The sequence below is a fragment of the Lampetra fluviatilis genome, chromosome 40, assembly GCF_964198595.1.
Source record: "Lampetra fluviatilis chromosome 40, kcLamFluv1.1, whole genome shotgun sequence".
In the NCBI taxonomy this organism is placed as follows: domain Eukaryota; kingdom Metazoa; phylum Chordata; class Hyperoartia; order Petromyzontiformes; family Petromyzontidae; genus Lampetra; species Lampetra fluviatilis.
Window position 1 is genome coordinate 7739618 of NC_136314.1, and position 18591 is coordinate 7758208.

The following is an 18591-nucleotide window of genomic DNA, read 5'->3' on the forward strand; positions in this document are numbered from 1 at the left end:
CGAGGCCCCCCCCCACCCGGCCCCCCACCCGGGGCCCCGGGAGCTGCACCGCTGCGAGATGCTACGAGGGGGGGGCCCATCCCCTGCCTGCCCTCGCGTCCAATCAGAGCTCCGCGCGTGCGCGCGCGGCCCCTTGCGAGACGTGACGTCATACAGCACAGTTTGGGATGACGTCTACCGTTGCGTGACGTGACGTCATTACCATGCGTGACGTGACGTCACACAGCACACTTTGGGATGACGTTGTTACCGCGCGTGACGTTATTACCACGCGTGACGTCGCGAACTCGGAGAAGGGCTTGGCTGATGACGTCACCAGGGCGGGTACAGTGAGAGGGAGCGCTGTACAGTGAGTTTCACTGCGTTCCCGTGTTGTTGTTGCGCCGTTGTATAATGTTACACACGCATCTGGCTATTGTTTCAAGCAGGCTTGGCTCTGCCGCTGCTGATGAGACGCTGGATGTCGGTGCAGCCCGTGCTGTGTTCGCGTGGATGTCGAGCGACAGCTCAACTTGTAACGTCGAGGCGGTTTGATGGGCCCCGTGACTGCGTCTGGAGTGACGGGGCGAGTGCATGGCCACTGTGGTGGTGGTGGTGGTGATGATGCCTCCCTGCGTCTGCTTGTTCTGAACCAATGCTGCTGAAGTGATGCGCTCACAGGAGGAAGAGCCGCGTGGCTCATGGGATGTGTAACAATTGCGTGTGTGTATATATATACACGCTTCCAAGCCTGGTGGTGCCCATTCAGACGCTGTCTTTCCGACAGACCTGTTCTTCACCTGAGGACGGCTGCTTGCGTTGTGGCCGAAACGTCGTGAGAATTATTTTATTATGTTTTATTTTTATGATTTTATTATTTCCCTTCTGCGTGACTCTACCGAAAGAACCAAGAAGATGAATCCCTGCAATCACGAAAGCTTTAAATCGAAATCTATATATATACTTGTGTTTTAGTCGTGGTTTAGTGGTAATTTATTGAAGGTGGAGGGGTTACCAGCCTTTCGCAGTTGGAGGCAGTCGCCCTCCAACAACAACGGAGGGCGGAGTAGCGACGCTCACAACAACGAGCTGAGCGCCGGGTGGCTAAAGCACAGCGAGTTGGCACAGTAGGGGGCACAGGTAGTGCATCAGCCAGTCATCTCGGTCATCTCGGTCAGTCGATCCGTGGCACCTGCTGAGTCTGCCCCATGACCTACTGCCAACGGGCGTTCGAGACTTCACGTGGCCTCAAGGTGCACATGGCCTGGCACAAGCGTCGTGGTGACGTCACCGCCACTTAGTGGCGAATCGCGGTTGTTGTTATAACCTTTGCGGAATGGCAGCTTGTAGTTACCATGAATTTAATACCCATACCCTATGACAGGCGTCCGGAACGATGAAATGGGAATTATTACTGAAAAACTACGTCGACCAAAGCCAGTTAGGTCACAAGCTGGTCTTTATTGGTTTAATACACAAGGAAAACAGGATAATTAGGCATTATAGTGAGGTCAGGAACTACTTGAATATAATACACATTCGCATATACTTAGTCAATGATACATGTAATCCCATATATATCGTTAGTGATAGGTATATGTGAAGGTTACATTATTATCAAGCTCTGTGTGTACTTACATGGTGTTAACAAGGGTAACCAAGTCCAGAATCACCACACTGTATCAATGTATACTGCAACTACCACAGTAATACCATCAGAATCACCACACTGTGTCGCTCATCAAACTGCTCGTCTATCTCGTCATTTGACTCCCCGAGTTCAAAGTGAGGTTCTGGATCATCCTGCAGTTTTTGGTTACTGCATGTGTGTAACCTGCATAGATATAATACCTCATACAATGATAATGACAAAAGATATTTAAAAAATCCCTCTGAACATTTCAAGCTACTCCAAGTAGGAAGCAGTATGTAGAATGATGTGGCTTTACCTATTATGAAACGTGAGTTGTCAAACTCGGCATGCAAAATGCCATTTCTGGCATTGTGATGCTCGTAGCAATGAGATTTGAGAGTTCTACACTTGTGTTCCCCCTCTTATTGCCATGACAGCAAAGTCAATAGTCAACAAGACTAAGCGAGACATCTGCTCCAGAGAATAAGCTGGTCAATGATATGCAATTCAACTAGGTTATTTCTTAAAATGCGGAGATAAATTGCGATGAAATATGCAAAAAAACGCTCATTTAAGGTTTGAAGCTTTCGTGACTGTAAGGATTCATATTCTTAGGTTTTTTCGGTAAAGTCACGTAGGTAAAACATTAAAAATAATAAAAGTCAAATAAAATAAAAATCATTTTTATTTTATTTCACTTTTATTAATTTTAATGTTTTACCTACGTGACTTTACCGAAAAAACCTAAGAATATGCTAATTTAAGGCTTTGTTTACTTGGCGAAGTTTGTGTAAAATCGTAAAATATTTGTAAAATATAGTTAGTTTATGATTTTAATGAATTATTACCAATAAAGTTATTGGTAATAATTGTGCGCATGTGTGGTGGGTTATTGTCGGGCGTCATACGCCGGCCACCACTACGGTTAAACATGTACCTCCAGTCAGGGCCCAACAGGGGGCAATAGCGGGTCCGGTCTGTACTCAGTAGGACTTGTGGGTCAGGCAACCTGGGGGTCGGTTAGGAACCAGAGGGGGACACCCCAGGCCCCCGGTGGGGGCTGGGGGATTGCGCAACAATCTAGGTCCTTCCAGAAGGTTCCAGAGACTGGGCGTGGCCAGGGGCGGAGTGACCCTGGGAGCCCCATAAAAGCCGGACCCCAGAGCAGCTAGAGTCGGTCAAGATCATGTATTTATATTTTATTATTTATTTATTAGGTATAGCCCTGTGAGCCATTCGGCTTTTGAATCGGGTGCAACCGCAACAAACAAAAAACATGAACAAGAAAGCATCTTAAAGTGACTATGTGCAAACAGAAAATCCAAGAAAAGACAGCAAATTATTGGGTCAGCGTCAAGCCGAAGACCCAAGAGGTCGCCTGAAGACAGGACCCTATACCCCAAGCTCCGCCGTCCTTCTAAGGGCCGGAGCTCAGTGAGGCCAGTGGTCAGTAGGCTAGGACCCTGAAGAACCCCGGACCCGATGTCCTTCTCAGGGCCGGGTCTGAGTGGGCCAGCGGTCGGTACCGAGGACCTTGGCTGGGTCGGGTCAGCCTCCCCGAGGTCCCGTTAGCCGGAGGGCTGAGAGTGGTTGGTCCCAGTGGCTAGGGCACTTGACCCCGGAGGCCGTGGTACCTCCTTAGGTTGTTGGGTAGAAGGGGGACATTACCCCTTCGTGTTAGAGACCTTGTGTGTTATTGTTAAATACGTGTTGCCTCCTAAGAAGACTCCTTCTCCATACAACCCACTACACATGTTATTTATAGAAGCAAATTATAAAAAATATAAAAAAAATTGACAAACTGAACAAATCGTTTTTTATTTTTGTCTGTAGTACCTGGCCTTAACTAATACTCTTAACAGGTACATTAACAATACATTGATGGTAAAGTTAGCACTTGAGATATCTTGACTGAACAGAAATAATACAGAACCACCAGGATTTGCCTCACCTGCCAGTAAATGATGATGAGCAAACAAGCTGCTAGAAACAGAAGGAAAACAGATAGCACCAATCTATTCCAGACTTAACTAAGTCACTGAAATTGAAGAACAAGCATTAATAAATGCAATAAAATATATTAAATACATGCCTTGGGGACAAACATCCATTTTGGCAATTATTTATTGTCTTAATTAACAGCAGAGGTGTTGGAATGTTTTATTTGTAACGTCCGGGCAAATAGGTGTGATTGTGATAGGTGCAAAAACAGGTTTCCTGCGAGAAAAAATAAACAGCTGCTCATTTGGAAAGGTCATGTATGATTTTACTTCTGTTGGTGTAACAAATAAAATGGCACCATTGAAGTTTTGCCACCTTGGGTGGTACTGATATCTGGTCTGGCCCAAGGACTATTACCCGCTCACTCACTGTGTTCAACTTTATTGCAGTTTTGATAGATCGAGGTTGACCGAGGAGAAATGTGCCCGGGCTCAGTCTGTGGAAAGAGTGACGACCCCAGTGCGTGCTGCTGTTGCACAGGATGGACGTGCTCACATCCCCCGTGACGCTCTCTCTCCTCACCGGCCTCGGGTGCGGATACTGCCTCTGCCTGCTGTTGCGAGGCCGCGGCGCCCGTCCGGGTTCGGCTACGGGGGGCAGCAGCGGGCACCCTTCTGCGGAGGGAGCCCAGGGAGCAGGGGACTCGGCGGAGGTGATGAGCGAGGGCGGGGAGTGGAAGCTCGTGCTGGTCGTGCGCTCCGACCTCAAGATGGGCAAGGGCAAGGTGGCGGCGCAGTGCGCGCACGCGGCCGTCTCGGCGTTCCGCCAGGCGGGCGCGCGCCACGCTGACGCCCTGCGCCATTGGGAGCTGGGCGGTCAGGCCAAAGTGGTGACGCGCGTGCCGGACGAGGTCGGTCTGGCCGAGCTGCTGGCGCACGCGCGCGCCCTGGGCCTCCCCGTGTCACTGGTGCGCGACGCCGGGCGCACGCAGGTAGCGCCAGGGACGTGCACGGTGCTGGGGGTCGGACCCGGACCCGCCGGCGCTGTCGACCGCGTCACGGGACACCTCAAGCTCTACTGAGCGTCGCCAGGATGGGGGGAGGGAGCAGCGTCTATGTGAATGCGATCGTGCGTGGAGCGGGAGTGTAGCGGTTAGCGCACTGCGTTAAGGACCTGGTGAACCGAGTTAGATTCCCGCTCATAGCCAACATCCGTGACAAATATCTGAACGGGTTTTGAATCTCTAGGTCGACTCGGCCATAAAGGAGTACCTGGTGCAGGTGTCCACACATTAGCACGAGTGCACTAGTCTGCTCGATAACGCTTCCCCATTAGTCAAGGTGATATGGGGGATCTTTTATATTTTGTGGTAGGGGAAAGACCTGCAACCCACGTGTACTTTTTCATGAATTCCTCGTGTGTTCAGGTCTTCTAAAGATAAATCACCGTTTTTGTTAATTGTTTGAATTTTGATTGCCAACTAACCAGGTGATGGCAGTGGCAATGCACATGGCCTGTAATCCAGCACTATGGAGGCAGCGAGGGTTGGTGGATTGCACGACATTTTGCAAAACTCTTCCTGTAGGCATCAAGGAATATGCGGTACAGCAAAATGTGAACAAATATATCTCATCTGTATCGGATGGAGTGTTACCCCCCTCGTGCAGTGCTCGAGTTTACTCTCAAACATTATCATTGACTGGCCAAAACACCTTAATCTATATGCACCTCCATGTTTGCGGATTACGCGGTGTTGTGATATGCAGCTTGGATGAATGACGCAATATTAAAACGCTCATTCTCAGTAATGAGTTTCAGTTAAGAGTGCTTCTCCATCACCAGTCATGGTAATTCGCTGATGAAGGCCTCAAAGCTGCCATCTCTCGTGATCCTGCCATCTAATAACCTGACACCTGCACAAGAACTGGTTTTACTGCTCTATCGCCATGGACCTCCCCTCAAATGCACTCCATTCCTCCATTGCCACTCCGTAAATTTTTGACCACCGGAAATTGCACCTTCTCGCGATGCGTCCTGCCCAAATCCACTTTTGCCAACGGTTTGGAGGATCGCTCCAATAACCTGTGAATGTTCCCCGAATCACGTGTTCCTCTTTTTGTCCCTCAATGTTATTCCAATCGTACATGGATCTTAGTTTTACATTTTTGTTTCATTGTGTTCATTATGTTTTTGATTGATGTCAGCGGGTAGTCTGGCCTCGTTAAAAGCAGCCTTTGTGCACATTGCTCTTATTTTCATTGTCAAGTTTGGATTTACAAAAGTGCAACAGCCCGCGCTGTCTTTTGCCTCATTAATTCATTGTTTTGATTCCGACCAGGTTCAGTCCGCTGTTCTCAGTGCACTCACAATGTTGACTTGAGATTCAAATCAATATTTGAGCGGTGTCCTGCAAAAAAAAAAACCTCTATCCCACATTTGATTTTACATCGTGGCTTCATCAGCGAGGGTGAAATCCACTCTTCGTAATTTTCTTGCATCTCTCCACACTTAGCCCTCCTTGGTATTTTCTGGACATTGGCGCTTTTGTGCATCGTCAAGTTTCTCCAGGATGCTTCCGTTTGCAGCATCTGATTTACAAATCGGCGGACCTGCGTTGAGCTGACCCGCCGGCTTCAGCGCAGCACGGGCAGTGCTGGGCCTGTCACTTCCGCGCTGTAAAGCCGCGAAATTAATAAACGAGTGGGGAAATAGCGCGCTGTCCGAGAGTGAAGTTTAATCCGTATACACAAAACTAAACCAGAGCAGACGAGATTGCGCATTTCAAATAATTCATCACTCCGTAAGCTTGGGTCCATGTATACAGAATACACTCGGTAAATAACAGTAAAAATATATTAGGGTGCAAGGCTGTGACCTGTAAGCAGTTTGCAAAAGATGACACTCTACCAATGCAGTCTGCAGGTGGGTCTTGTAAACGGAAAATGTAACAATTGAAGAGAAACCATTTAAACTGTACACGTAATTTTGGTCGCTTTAAAGAAATGTGTCCATAATAACCTGCAATGCCCCCCTCCCCACGCATGTCCAGAGTGATTAGTGTGAATACAGGATGCAAGTTAAATACAAGTTGCGGATGACCCTGGGAAGCCTCGCAGGGCTAGGCAATTATTTATCCGTGTACCAATCGAGACGCGAGCGAATTTTCTTTTTACATGTTTGTGTCGCGAGCACACCAGAGTACCAGGAGAAAACATTTGCATAAAGCAGTGCGATCGTACAGTTCCATGAGACTAAAAGCTGTGCCTACACGAGGGCGCTTCGGAACACCGACTTGATCAGAACGTGCAATGGAATTGCAGGTTCAGTTCCCAACGTGGACTGGAGACAAACGCTTGGCAGCCCTAAAGCAGTTTCTGATGTGACGGGGGAGGACTTAGCGTTTCCAGGGAAGACAGGGAGGGAAGGTCGAAAGGCAGGCTTAGAAATTACCAGGGCTTCCTTACATCAGGGAGGTTCTCTGTCGGGTGGACATTTTGTAGGACTTTTGCTTTAAAAAAAACAAGATTCAACGGGAGATTACTACAAGTGGCATGTCCGAATTCGAGATTGTGGTCGTATAAACATAAAACCACGTGGGTATGGGCAGTGGTGGCGTAAGGGGATGGACTTTGACAGGGCTTTCTAAACCTAAACAAACCCCAGTTAGAATTGGTTTGGTTGAGAGCAATTCCGTTGTGGCCTGGCGCCCTCGTGTAAACACAGCTGCGCGGACCGTGGCACGCCTGTGCTGATTGCCAAAGGCACCTTCTGCTGCTGCTGCCGTTTGCTCGGCGAGGCAGGCGAGTAGGAGCCAGAAGGATGCAGACGCGGCGAGTAAATGCAAGTGAATACAAGTGCAGGTAGAGCCGGTCCCACACACTCCCCCGACCAGACCCCGCACTCGGTGACCTCTAAACGCAGTGGCTCACCGCCTGCCTGCTCAAGATGGGTTAGAAAATTTAAGTTGGAAAACGATGGCTTGGAATAAGAAATCAGTGGTTGTAGCGTTTGCATGGATCACAGCCCCGGTAACACCACTAAGTTGCATTTTGGGTATAACTTTTTAGCATAAAATATTCTTTGTTTATATATTTAGTCAAAATCATCAGAATTTCCATTGTTTCAAATATAAACTTACCAGCTGCCATACAAAACATTAAAAACACTCTTCATTAAACAAATAAACATAACATATTTGGTCTATTCACCTATGAATATAATGAGATTTTTCAAGGAATCCAGTCCTTTTGTAATATATACGTAATCAATATAAGAATTCAACAGTTAGCGTCCCACACCTTGTACCGTTATGGAATAAACTTCGCCAGAGCCTAACGCTGCCATCCTGCACAATAGGACGCCGGATTTCACCACCCCGGGCAGCAGCGCGCACGAGCATTAACCATTCATATAAAGTGTTTGCACATACGATTTTTACCAAAATCCACAATGCGCAGCGCATTCAAGGGCAAGCAGAACAACTTCCTCGTGTGCCTCCCCACAGCACAGGGCCCCCCACCCTATGCCTGGGGCACCACAAATCCACAGCGCCGGTGCCCATGCAGCCCAGAGGACCAGCAGGGTACGGTGGCCCCCACAAGGAGGGAAAATGTCCCGTTAGCCATTTCCCGACGGGGCGCGTGCCACGGTGCTGTGGGTGGTGACCCGCGGGGCCACACGGCGCCGCCCGGCATTGCACAGAAGACGCCCCACCCGCTCGATACAGCGCGCAATCACGTTAACGCCAACTCGTGGCCATGTAAAAATCTTAAGTTCCAAATGTTGTCGTTCACGCCGCACCTTCGTTACATGCATATGCAGTATACAGATAGTATAAACAACGAGTACCATGGTAGGAATAATATACAAGGGACACGAGGATGGAACCTACCTAGGTGTGGACGTGCGGTGGTGTTGGGCTACAGCTGCACGTCACTCGGTGTGCTCCCCTTTGCGTGAGCTGTGCTCAGGACTTCAGCATCACCACCCGCTCACCATACCCCAGTGTTGTCAAGAGAAGCAATCCCACGGTGTTTATGCAGAATATGAAAAAAACTCGAATGAGGAATTCCCTTTGTTGTCTAAATCCGTGTCCATTAAGGGAGCTTTCCGCTTAATACACGCGTCAGCCAGGCCTAGCACTAGGGTTACCACCTTTTTCAGACTGCGTTTCCATTTCCCAGAATGTCCAGGTCAAATCCTGACAGGTGACTACCATACCTAGCAACCCAGTGGCCGCTGCTTTTCCCATTCAGCGTGGAGAAACGATCGGAATGTTGGTGCGAGGGACGGGGTCGGGTAGACGAGTGGAGGTGCAGGAGCGGACCGCGTGGCAAGGAATAAGCGATGCCCTTCGGTTGACCCCATCCTCGTGGCCCTGGCAGCAGCAGCAGCAGAAGCGACACTCAAGGGTTCCGTTGCTTTAGAATCAATATGGTCAACGCAGCAAGTGAATCCACCGAGGTCGCGCATGCACGGGCCACGCATGGTCACGATGCCTGTGGGGGTGGGGAGGTGCGCCCAGGAATGTTCGTGATCTCAAAGCGCGACTTGTGAAATCGGCGTGGCCCGACGCGTGAACGCCACGGTGCCGAGCTCGGCTCTGTAGTTTGCCTCGGCTGGAATCGCACTCCCATACCAGACATTTCCAAGGCAGCACGTCACCTTGTAAAGTGCAATTTTAGTACTCGCCGCATACTGAATGCGCGTTAAGCAACGGGATAGACTCAATAACAAAACTATGCTCGTTGTCTCAAGAGCATGTCCAAGTGCTGCCGTCTCTGCATTTTGGAGCCAAACCACACTCGTGTGTGTGTGTGTTTACGTACACACACATGCGCGCATGCTTGCAGACATAAAACCGCGCTGGGAAAAAAACAATGCGTCGCAACCGCATCTGAGATCGGAGCCTCGCACTGTGCGGAGAAGACGCGGTCGCGTGGAACGGAGGCCACGGTGCTAGAGAACGGGGAATTGCGCGACCAGAAGGCTTTGCTGGAAAACAAAGGAGGAGGGGGGGGGAATGGCTCGAGTTTTTGAGATAAAGCTTTACACGTTGATTGTCGTCATCACCCCACAAGAGCGGTGCATTCACATCCTTCACAGTGCCACCTTTGGCCACGACTACGCCAATTGTCAAACCTCCAGAGAACTTTGAGAAGGCGCTCTTTCGTCGCCTTCGCCCTCCCTAGCTCGCCGCCCTCGCCCCACAATAGACAACACGTGGGAGCGAGGTGCGATTCCACGAAACGAGAGGCCTGGCGCTCCTATCAAAGCGAGAGGTGCATTTAGAGGACCACGACAACTGCTTGGAATGTGCAATCCCCAGAGCCGAGTCCGAGAGGAGAGCAAACTGCAGCGGACGCTGCGGGGAACCGCGCACGAGTTTGCGAGCGATCGAGCCGGCCAACACTCTGCCAGGGCAGCTCACACCGACCCCGGATCGTCTCACACGGCTCACACAACACTCGAGGAACTCGCCGGACAAAACCTCGCCACCTAAACAGGGGCCAAGTGCAGTGGCTTAACCTAGGATCCAGATGATATACTTTATACACTTTGGAAATAATACAATGAATTCACAAAACCCGGCATCCCTGATCATGTTTGGACATCATTGCTTCTCATCAGCAAGGCTTGGGCCTGAATTGTTAATAATTTTCTTTCCATTCCATACCTCGGTAAGTTATTCAGAAGACGTTGCCTCGTCATCTTTTGCCAAACAATAAATTAGTTGCACAGGTGGTCAAGGGGTGGCGCATTCGCCGCTTTTTGCACAGGTTCCGTTTTGCATCCAGTGGCCGCCCTGGTTATTACTGCTGGTGGAACAACCGTAATAATACGCGCATTCTGCTTATCGATCGACGTCAAAGATCCCGTGTCATCATTCGCAAAGAGTAGGCCATTGTGTGCTGGCGTCAGGGTGAAAAAAAGACACCGCAAATTACTCAATTTGGATCACATGCAGCAATCATGGCCTTACTGGGAGACTAATGCCCCGGGTTACTTGCAATTGAGACTCATCCTGGTCTCTTGGATTCTCAACTGGTTCAACAAAATTAACTTGAAACATGCAGCAGCAGCAACGGATTTCGATATGCGCAGGAGCCTCGCGAATGGCCGAGTGTTAGGGCTCATCACAAGTTCACAGGTGACACCTTGCTGATAAGGATCAGTTCTGTCAAAACTGCGCAAAGGGTTCTGTTTATACAGAGAACTGCTCGGCTAAAGGAATTCATGTTACTTGAGCTATTTAATAAATCCCTTTTAAAATTACTTAAACGTTCGGTGAGCGGCTGGGTGTCCCATTAAATGGGATTGAAAGTCCGGCATCTGCAGCTGACCCCGTGTTCTTGAATTGTTTTTCCAGTTGATGACAATTCTCAGTGGCTGGAGAAAACCTCGCCTGGTTCTTTAATCAGAATTAAGGAGATATCAATTCAAACGTTTAAATCCCCAGTGTGAGTGGGAGCGGATGTCCTCTAAACAGTTTGGTGGAAGGGTAGCAGAGTCCCAAATAAATTAGAAACCAGTCAACTGGTATGAACTTCTTTCGCACCATACGTAGCCAACTGTGCAAATCAGAAGTGCGGCAAACAATGCTATTTGACCGATAATTGTTTATGCCGTAACAATGACCCTCTCAAGGCCAAACGCTGAAATGCAAGGTGCAGTGGGACATTGTACGACGGAGTCCACACAGGAACACGTTTGAGCTCTGTGCAAACGATCGGATAAAATCACGCTGACGCCGTAAGTGAATGGACGCCGTTTGAACGGGCGTGCTGGCCAGAGCAAGCCCACTCCGAGTGCGAGCACCTGTGCCAGTGAACAGGCGATTGAGGTAGCGTGGAGCTGATCGTCGTAAACAGCTGCTGCTGTTGCTTGCACACGCGGACCCCGTGTGACCACGGTTGGCGTAGTGGACACGAGTCCCATTGGTGACCTCCCCAGGGGACACGCGCGTCCACACGTGACGCCGGGAGCGTTGACTGCCGTGCCCGCCACCTGCGTCGCTCGTTAAACCGAGGCCTCGGTCTAGTCAAGCGCCTCACGTGCACTCAGTGCAAATGCTACTATTGTTCATAACCACCGTCTCAGTGCGTGCATTATTTCATAAAAACCATCTCCATACAGAATAGAAACGAATGGGCCAGGCCAGTCCTTTAAAGGAGGCAGCACTTTCTGATAAAATGTCAGAAATGTGCACATGGGCTTGCCCGATGGGCACACGCATACACACGCACGGACATGCACATGCACTTAAGCATAGGATCGCCCGATCCGTCACAACCGCGGTGACGTAGCGTGCGTCGCACACGGAGCTACGCAGACTTCCTCTGGTCCACAATGGTGCCATCCTTCGGGAGTCCGATTGCTCTCACCGCCTCCTGCGTAGAGCGAGGCAAACAGCTCCACTGTACCAGGTGGCATTGCCCAAGGAGGGGGTGAGAGTCTCTTCCTGCCTTCTCTGAATCAGCCAATGACAGTGAGCCAATCCACACGCATCCTGGGCTGCAACTGCCGTACAGAGATTCACATCTGTAAATCAACTTACATCACTTCCCATTGCTTACTGCGTTATTAGTGTGAATCCCTTGAGTTTTAAATCAACTCTGTATTGAGTTAGTTTCCACAAAGCATAGAAAATGTCACGTGCATATTTGCTAAAATTTCTTAGCGACAGGTTTATATTTCCCATCTGCTTATGTGCATTATTAATGTAAAGTAGAACTACATCTCAGAGGAGCTGCTTCTGCTTACTATTATTTTTTATTTTAAGAAAAATTCTACATTTTCTGGGAAGCCCCCCCCCCACCCCTTCCGAAATCCCAGATGGAAGCGACAATCCTCGTCGCGGTCCGGCCGGTGCGCCACGGTTGTGAAGACGGCGACAGAGATCGGCGCCCTGCTGTGCCGACCTCACCGCGCATCGCGCAGGGAGACCATCCCTTGCCTAACTTGGCCACGGGCGTCGCGCACGGAGCACGACACCTCGACACCCGCCGCCGGACGCTGATGAAGAATTCGTGGCGATGACGAGCGGCGAGACGGCCGGGAGCCGTGATGGGGAAGACGCTCACGGACGCGGAGCGCATTTCACCTCCCCCGCGAAAGGCCATGGGACCCTGTGGAATGATTCGAGCGTTCGAGTAAAGGTTGTTGAGGTTGTGATAATTGTGTGACTTCGCCTTCTCATGCAGTATCTGTGAAAACCAGAAACGACTGCTCCCCCCATCACCGCAGATGGCGGGACGCGTGCCGAGTGGGCCACGTGACCGAGAAGACAGCGGAGTCTCGTTTGGGACTCTTGCCGTGTCCCTGAGCCTGCGGCGTCTTGCGACAGAGAGGGTGGACGAAGAGGGGAGCCGGTGGCGTCTTCAGGGGTCTGGGTGGGGAGATGGAGTCAAACTCTAGAGGGAGAGCAGGGATGGTGCAGTCCCCGTGGCAGTCATCAGCAGTGCTGTACCCACAATAAACCGCTTCACTCACACTACTTAGCCCTTGTAGCCACAGCTATCACTTCAACAGAGGCCATGGCGACACAACGCACGGTGACATTCCCCAGACTTGTACAAAAAAAGTTAAATTCTGGTCAGTGGCCACACGCCCTTGGGTCCTCCGTGTCAATGCACGGGCGGGCGGCTGTCGCTGTCTCTGGGCACCACCGCTGCCGAGCGGCGCCGATCGACCTGGCGCCTCACTTCCTGCTCGCTTTCCCACGTGACGATTTCAGCGGAGCCGGGTACTTGTCGGAGGCCGGCACCTTCCAGGGCCCCGGCGCCAGGGTCCTGCGGCCCGTGCCATCGTCGGTCCAGCCCGAGCTCGCGCTGTCCACGCGAGGCCTCGCGTCGCCTCGCTCCGCCGACCCCGGGCCCGGCGGCGACTCAGTCTCTGGGCCGCCCTCCGTCCTCCGTGGATGACGGCCGCCACCGTTGCTCGGCTCCACGCGTTGTGCGGCAGCGTCCAGCGCGTCCGCGGTCTTCTCCCTGGGGGGCCGGAGCTGCTGCTGCTGCTGCTTTCCAACATACTTCACCGACTGGTGGTCGACCTCATCCTGCACGCTCGACTTGCTGGCTACAACGCCGTCTTGCTCCTTGCCCCGAGCGAACCTCAGCCTCTCCTGCTCCCTCTCCATCAACTCTCTCTCCTGCCGCACACTCTCCCGTTCCCGCTCCCGTTCCCGCTCCCGTTCCCGCTCCTTCTCCCGTTCTCTCTCCCGTTCCTTCTCCCGTTCCCGCTCCTTCTCCCGTTCCCTCTCCCGTTCTCTCTCCCGTTCCTTCTCCCGTTCCCTCTCCCGTGCTCTTTCTTTTTCCCGTTCCCTCTCTCTTTCCTTCTCCTTTTCCCTGTCCCTATCCTCCCGTTCCCTCTCCCGCGCACTCTGCTTTTCTCGTTCCTTCTCCCTCTCCTTTTCCCGTTCCCTCTCCTTCTCTCTCTCCTGCTGCCATTCTCTCTCCTGCTGTCTCTCCTCCCACTGTCGCTCTCTCGCCTCGGCCTCCCTCTCCCTGTCTCTCACGCGCTCGCGCGCATGGAGCCGGGCCGCGTGGGGGTCGGCGCCGCGCTCCACGCGGGGGGGCAGCGTGGAGCCGCCGCCAGCGCCGGTGGGGACCGAGGCGGCCGGCGAGCCGAAGGTGGCGCGGCGAGGAGCCGTTGGGCTCCGCGAGGAGTTGGGATCTGCAACACAGAGAGCGGAGACCGTGAGTTCACGAGGCCAAAACTGGCGCCGAAGCGCCACGCAACACGGCCCTACAACCAGGCCCTACGACACGGCACTACCCTACGACACGGGCCTACCCTACGACACGGCACTACCCTACAACACGGCACTACCCTACAACACAGCCCAACAATACGGCTCGACCCCACAACAACACAGCCCTAGAACGTGGCTCGACCCTACAACAAAACCCTACAATATGGCCCTACAACACCGTACGGCCCTGACACGGCTTTACGACACAACACTATGACACTACACAACACTACAACACGGCCCTACGAATCAACACCAACCTACGAAATAACCCAATGACACGATTTCACGACATGACTCCTAAACACAATACGAACCTACGACACGACCCTGTGACACAACCTTACAACTGTAATATCTCAACCCAAAACTTGAATCAACTCTATCCAACAATCCAGTGGTGTGATATCAAGGGCATTATTACGACAGACATGACCAACCCACGCTAGACGTGCAGTCATCGCTGGTGGACCGTGCAACGGACCGGTGCCCGGGTGGCACCAAACACTAAAACCGCTGAGTTACGAGAACGGATCGAATGGCGAGTGTGTGACCTACCTACACGCGTCATGTTACGCACATGTGGGACTGCAGCAACTGTGAGGCTCCGGGCCTTGCGCACCACTACGGCTGCACCCGGCAAGCGCAGCTGTAGCGAGGTGGCGCGACACGGAACCGTTTAATGGAGCCCTGGCCGTGCGGAGTCTGGGCGAGGGCGCGCCCTGTGCTGCAATCGTGGTGCCGCGGTGGGGCACACGGGGGTGGGAGCCGTGTGCTGCGATGTACCAAGCGGCACCGACGGCAGCGCTTGGTACAGGGGGTCATTACCCATCCTTCGAACAAAATGTGGTCCCCTGGTAAATAAACGTGGGATTTCCACCATTGGTTCGGGCGATGAACTCAGGTGAGTTTCACCTGGTTCTCACAATGGTTCAGGAGCCATGATGTGTTTTGACCGATGGATGCCAACACGTTTTGTTGAGCACCCGATCTCGGTGAGATCCATGCCGTGCCACTATCACCGCCCGAATCCCTGTGGGAAACAATCGAACTGCAGCCAACTCTGCCAACAGCTGTCCTCACCGTATATGCCGCTGTGCCTACATAATCAGCACTGGCCATGGTGATGCACGCTTCTACTCCTATGTCGAAGAGGAGATGGAGTGGCGAGCAGTACAGCAAGTTGTGTGCGTGGGGATTTTTTAAGAATCGATGGCTAAATGTGATTCGCAGCACCATCGTGAAAACGAATTTTGAACCAATATCACGCCTTGGCGAGGCTCTACTGTACAGTTTGGATAGACCTGGGCGGACTGAAAACTATTTTCAATTTGCTCTGTGTGTGCACAGGGTATATCTGTGCAAGTGCGTGCTGTGTATGTGTGCTGTATGCGTACTGTGTATGTGTGCTGTATGCGTGCTGTGTATGTGTGCTGTATGCGTGCTGTGTATGCGTGCTGTGTATGCGTGCTGTGTATGTGTGCATGTGTGCTGTATGCGTGCTGTGTACATGTGCTGTATGCGTGCTCTGTACGTGTGCTGTATGCGTGCTGTGTATGTGTGCTGTATACGTGCTGTGATTGACTGCTGTATGCGTGCTGTGTATTGAGTGCTGTATGCGTGCTGTGTATGCGTGCTGTATGCGTGCTGTGTATGTGTGCTGTATGCGTACTGTGTATGTGTGCTGTGTATGTGTGCTGTATGCGTGCTGTGTATGTGTGCTGTATGCGTGCTGTGTATGTGTGCTGTATGTGTGCTCAGTATGTGTGCTGTATGCGTGCTGTGTATGTGTGCTGTATGCGTGCTGTGTGTGTGCTGCATATGTGCGTGCTGTGTATGTGTGCTGTATGCGTGCTGTGTGTGTGCTGCATATGTGCGTGCTGTGTGTTTGCATGTTGTGCGTGCTGAGTGTTTGCATGCTGTGTGCTGTATGTGTGCTGTATGCGTACTGTGTGTTTGCATGCTGTGCGTGCTGTGTATTCGCATGCTGTGCGTGCTGTGTGTTTGCATGCTGTGCGTGCTGTGTTTGCATGCTGTGCGTGCTGTGTGTTTGCATGCTGTGCGTGCTGTGTGTTTGCATGCTGTGCGTGCTGTGTTTGCATGCTGTGCGTGCTGTGTGTTTGCATGCTGTGCGTGCTGTGTGTTTGCATGCTGTGCGTGCTGTGTGTTTGCATGCTGTGCGTGCTGTGTGTTTGCATGCTGTGCGTGCTGTGTGTTTGCATGCTGTGCGTGCTGTGTGTTTGCATGCTGTGCGTGCTGTGTGTGTGCATGCTGTGTGTGCTGTGTGTTTGCATGCTGTGCGTGCTGTGTGTTTGCATGCTGTGCGTGCTGTGTGTTTGCATGCTGTGCGTGCTGTGTGTTTGCATGCTGTGCGTGCTGTGTGTGTGCATGCTGTGCGTGCTGTGTGTTTGCATGCTGTGCGTGCTGTGTGTTTGCATGCTGTATGTGCTGTGTGTTTGCATGCTGTGCGTGCTGTGTGTTTGCATGCTGTGCGTACTGTGTGTTTGCATGCTGTGCGTGCTGTGTGTTTGCATGCTGTGTGTTTGCATGCTGTGCGTGCTGTGTGTTTGCATGCTGTGTGTGCTGTGTGTTTGCATGCTGTGCGTGCTGTGTGTTTGCATGCTGTGCGTTTGCATGCTGTGCGTGCTGTATGTGTGCTGTATGTGTGCTGTATGTGTGCTGCATGTGCGTGCTGTGTGTTTGCATGCTGTGCGTGCTGTGTTTGCATGCTGTGCGTGCTGTGTTTGCATGCTGTGCGTGCTGTGTGTTTGCGTGCTGTGCGTGCTGTGTGTGTGCATGCTGTGCGTGCTGTGTTTGCATGCTGTGCGTGCTGTGTTTGCATGCTGTGCGTGCTGTGTTTGCATGCTGTGCGTGCTGTGTTTGCATGCTGTGCGTGCTGTGTGTTTGCGTGCTGTGCGTGCTATGCCAGGATGGGATTGCTCCTTTACGTGGCTCTGTGAGCACTGGGGAATTCCAACCCCTCTGCTGCCTCCCGTCTCCTTCCTGCCCACACGCACCGCCCACCCCGACCTGGACGTCTCTGCATCTCCAGTGTCTGTGCTGCATGTATGATTGGTCACCTGATAATAGACGCCATGTGACATACACCACAGGGTGGCTTTTGGGTCACGTGGCTATTGGCAGGCCTTTGAAGGGCTCCGTGGAGCACGTGGTCAGCAGGGCTGCAAATGCTGCACTGTTTATATTGGGAGGTCTGTGGCATAGTGAGCAGCACGGGCCAGATGGACTTTCCAGCACCCCAGAAGTCAAGTAATCAATGGGTCCCAAGATACTGCTGTTGAGCTGTTCACTCAGCCATGATACAGGGCCATGGTGAAACGAACCGACTGAGAGGCCCTGTTGTACTGTAATCCATCCTCCCGTGCACTTCTGTCCCTCGCCCAAGCAACAGCCTCGACCTCTCTACACAAAATCCAGGCTGCGTGTGTGTGACCTGCGCAGCGCAGGATCATCACGAGGACCCTCCCTCCGAGCCACACCGTCTCAATTCAACAGGAGCAACTGAGCAGAGCCACCAGAGTTGTGGAGGAGGTGGTGCTGGTGGTGTTGACCATGCAGGAGTGAGCGGGTGATTGGGCTGATAACCAGGTGAGTGGAGACAGCAAGTGAGCGGGTGAGAGAGCTGATGAGCAGACTGTTGAATAGGTGAGTGAACGAATGAGGTTGTGTGTGAGTGCATTAGCAGGAGAACGGATAAGCAAGTGACCGAGTGAGCGAGTGTACAAGCGAGTGAGCAGATGAGCAAGTGAGTGAGCGAGACAGAGGATGAGCAAGTGTGCAAGCTCGCGAGCAGAAGAACGAGTGTGCATGCAAGTGAGCCGTCGAGGCGAGCGGGCGGACGGGCGTGCATTCAAGGAGCTCGCGAGGCTTGCAAACATTTACAAACCGTCTCGCCCAGGGAGGCCCAGAGGAGGAGGGAACAAAGGGGTTCGTACTTGTGTCATTTTTGCAAATACATGAAGAGATGGGAAGGAACCACCCCTGAAGGGAGACAAAGGAGAGCCCAACATTCAGAGTTAGAGAGCGGGGGAGCGAGGGTGCACAGACGCCACGTGGCATCTCTCAACGAGCCCTGATATAAATCTGCGGAAGCGACAACTCCCTAATCGCACGTGGGAACAATGGATTCCTGTCAATAAAGTTTCAGCGCTTCACTTGGAAGGGTGCAACTGGAATCTGGTGTCGAGCACAATACTACAGTCTTTATCGCCAAAACATTCACGCAAATTGCGTCTGAAACGCTGCAGAGTTCCTAATGCGTGCA

At 52.0% G+C, this 18591-nt stretch overlaps 2 protein-coding genes across 7 annotated transcripts in view; one reads left to right on the top strand and one right to left on the bottom strand.

The window, feature by feature from the left end:
• The first annotated feature begins 292 nt into the window (after positions 1 to 292).
• Positions 293 to 5805, top strand: PTRH2 (peptidyl-tRNA hydrolase 2). Of its 2 annotated transcripts, none has more exons than XM_078875026.1 (2): positions 293 to 349; positions 4094 to 5805. In XM_078875026.1, the coding sequence occupies exon 2, from the start codon at positions 4095 to 4097 to the stop codon at positions 4632 to 4634; it is 540 nt and encodes a 179-aa protein (XP_078731152.1). In that variant the 5' UTR covers positions 293 to 349; position 4094; the 3' UTR covers positions 4635 to 5805. The 2 variants fall into 2 exon arrangements, with proteins under 2 accessions (XP_078731152.1, XP_078731151.1); XM_078875025.1 differs by lacking the exon at positions 293 to 349 and adding an exon at positions 356 to 565.
• A 462-nt stretch (positions 5806 to 6267) lies between these two features.
• LOC144946191 (membrane-associated guanylate kinase, WW and PDZ domain-containing protein 1-like) overlaps positions 6268 to 18591 on the bottom strand; it is a 72156-nt gene continuing 59832 nt past the window's right edge. Inside the window, exons 22-23 of one of the 5 annotated variants that reach the window (XM_078875021.1) lie at positions 18214 to 18261; positions 6268 to 14227 (exon numbers count right to left, since the gene is read on the bottom strand). In XM_078875021.1, the coding sequence (XP_078731147.1) occupies positions 13254 to 14227; positions 18214 to 18261 (1022 nt within the window). In that variant the 3' untranslated portion in view covers positions 6268 to 13253. Of the gene's footprint in view, positions 14228 to 17128; positions 18309 to 18591 lie in introns of those variants that run through there. The other 4 variants (XM_078875024.1, XR_013639787.1, XM_078875022.1 and 1 more) reach the window with 4 other exon arrangements.

Bases quoted from the DNA above. Each gene is read 5' to 3' on its own strand.
- PTRH2 (XM_078875025.1), top strand. From the start codon at position 534: ATGGGCCCCGTGACTGCGTCTGGAGTGACGGG. The intron at 566-4,093 runs GCGAGTGCATGG...GCTGTTGCACAG, and splicing joins ACTGCGTCTGGAGTGACGGG to GATGGACGTGCTCACATCCC.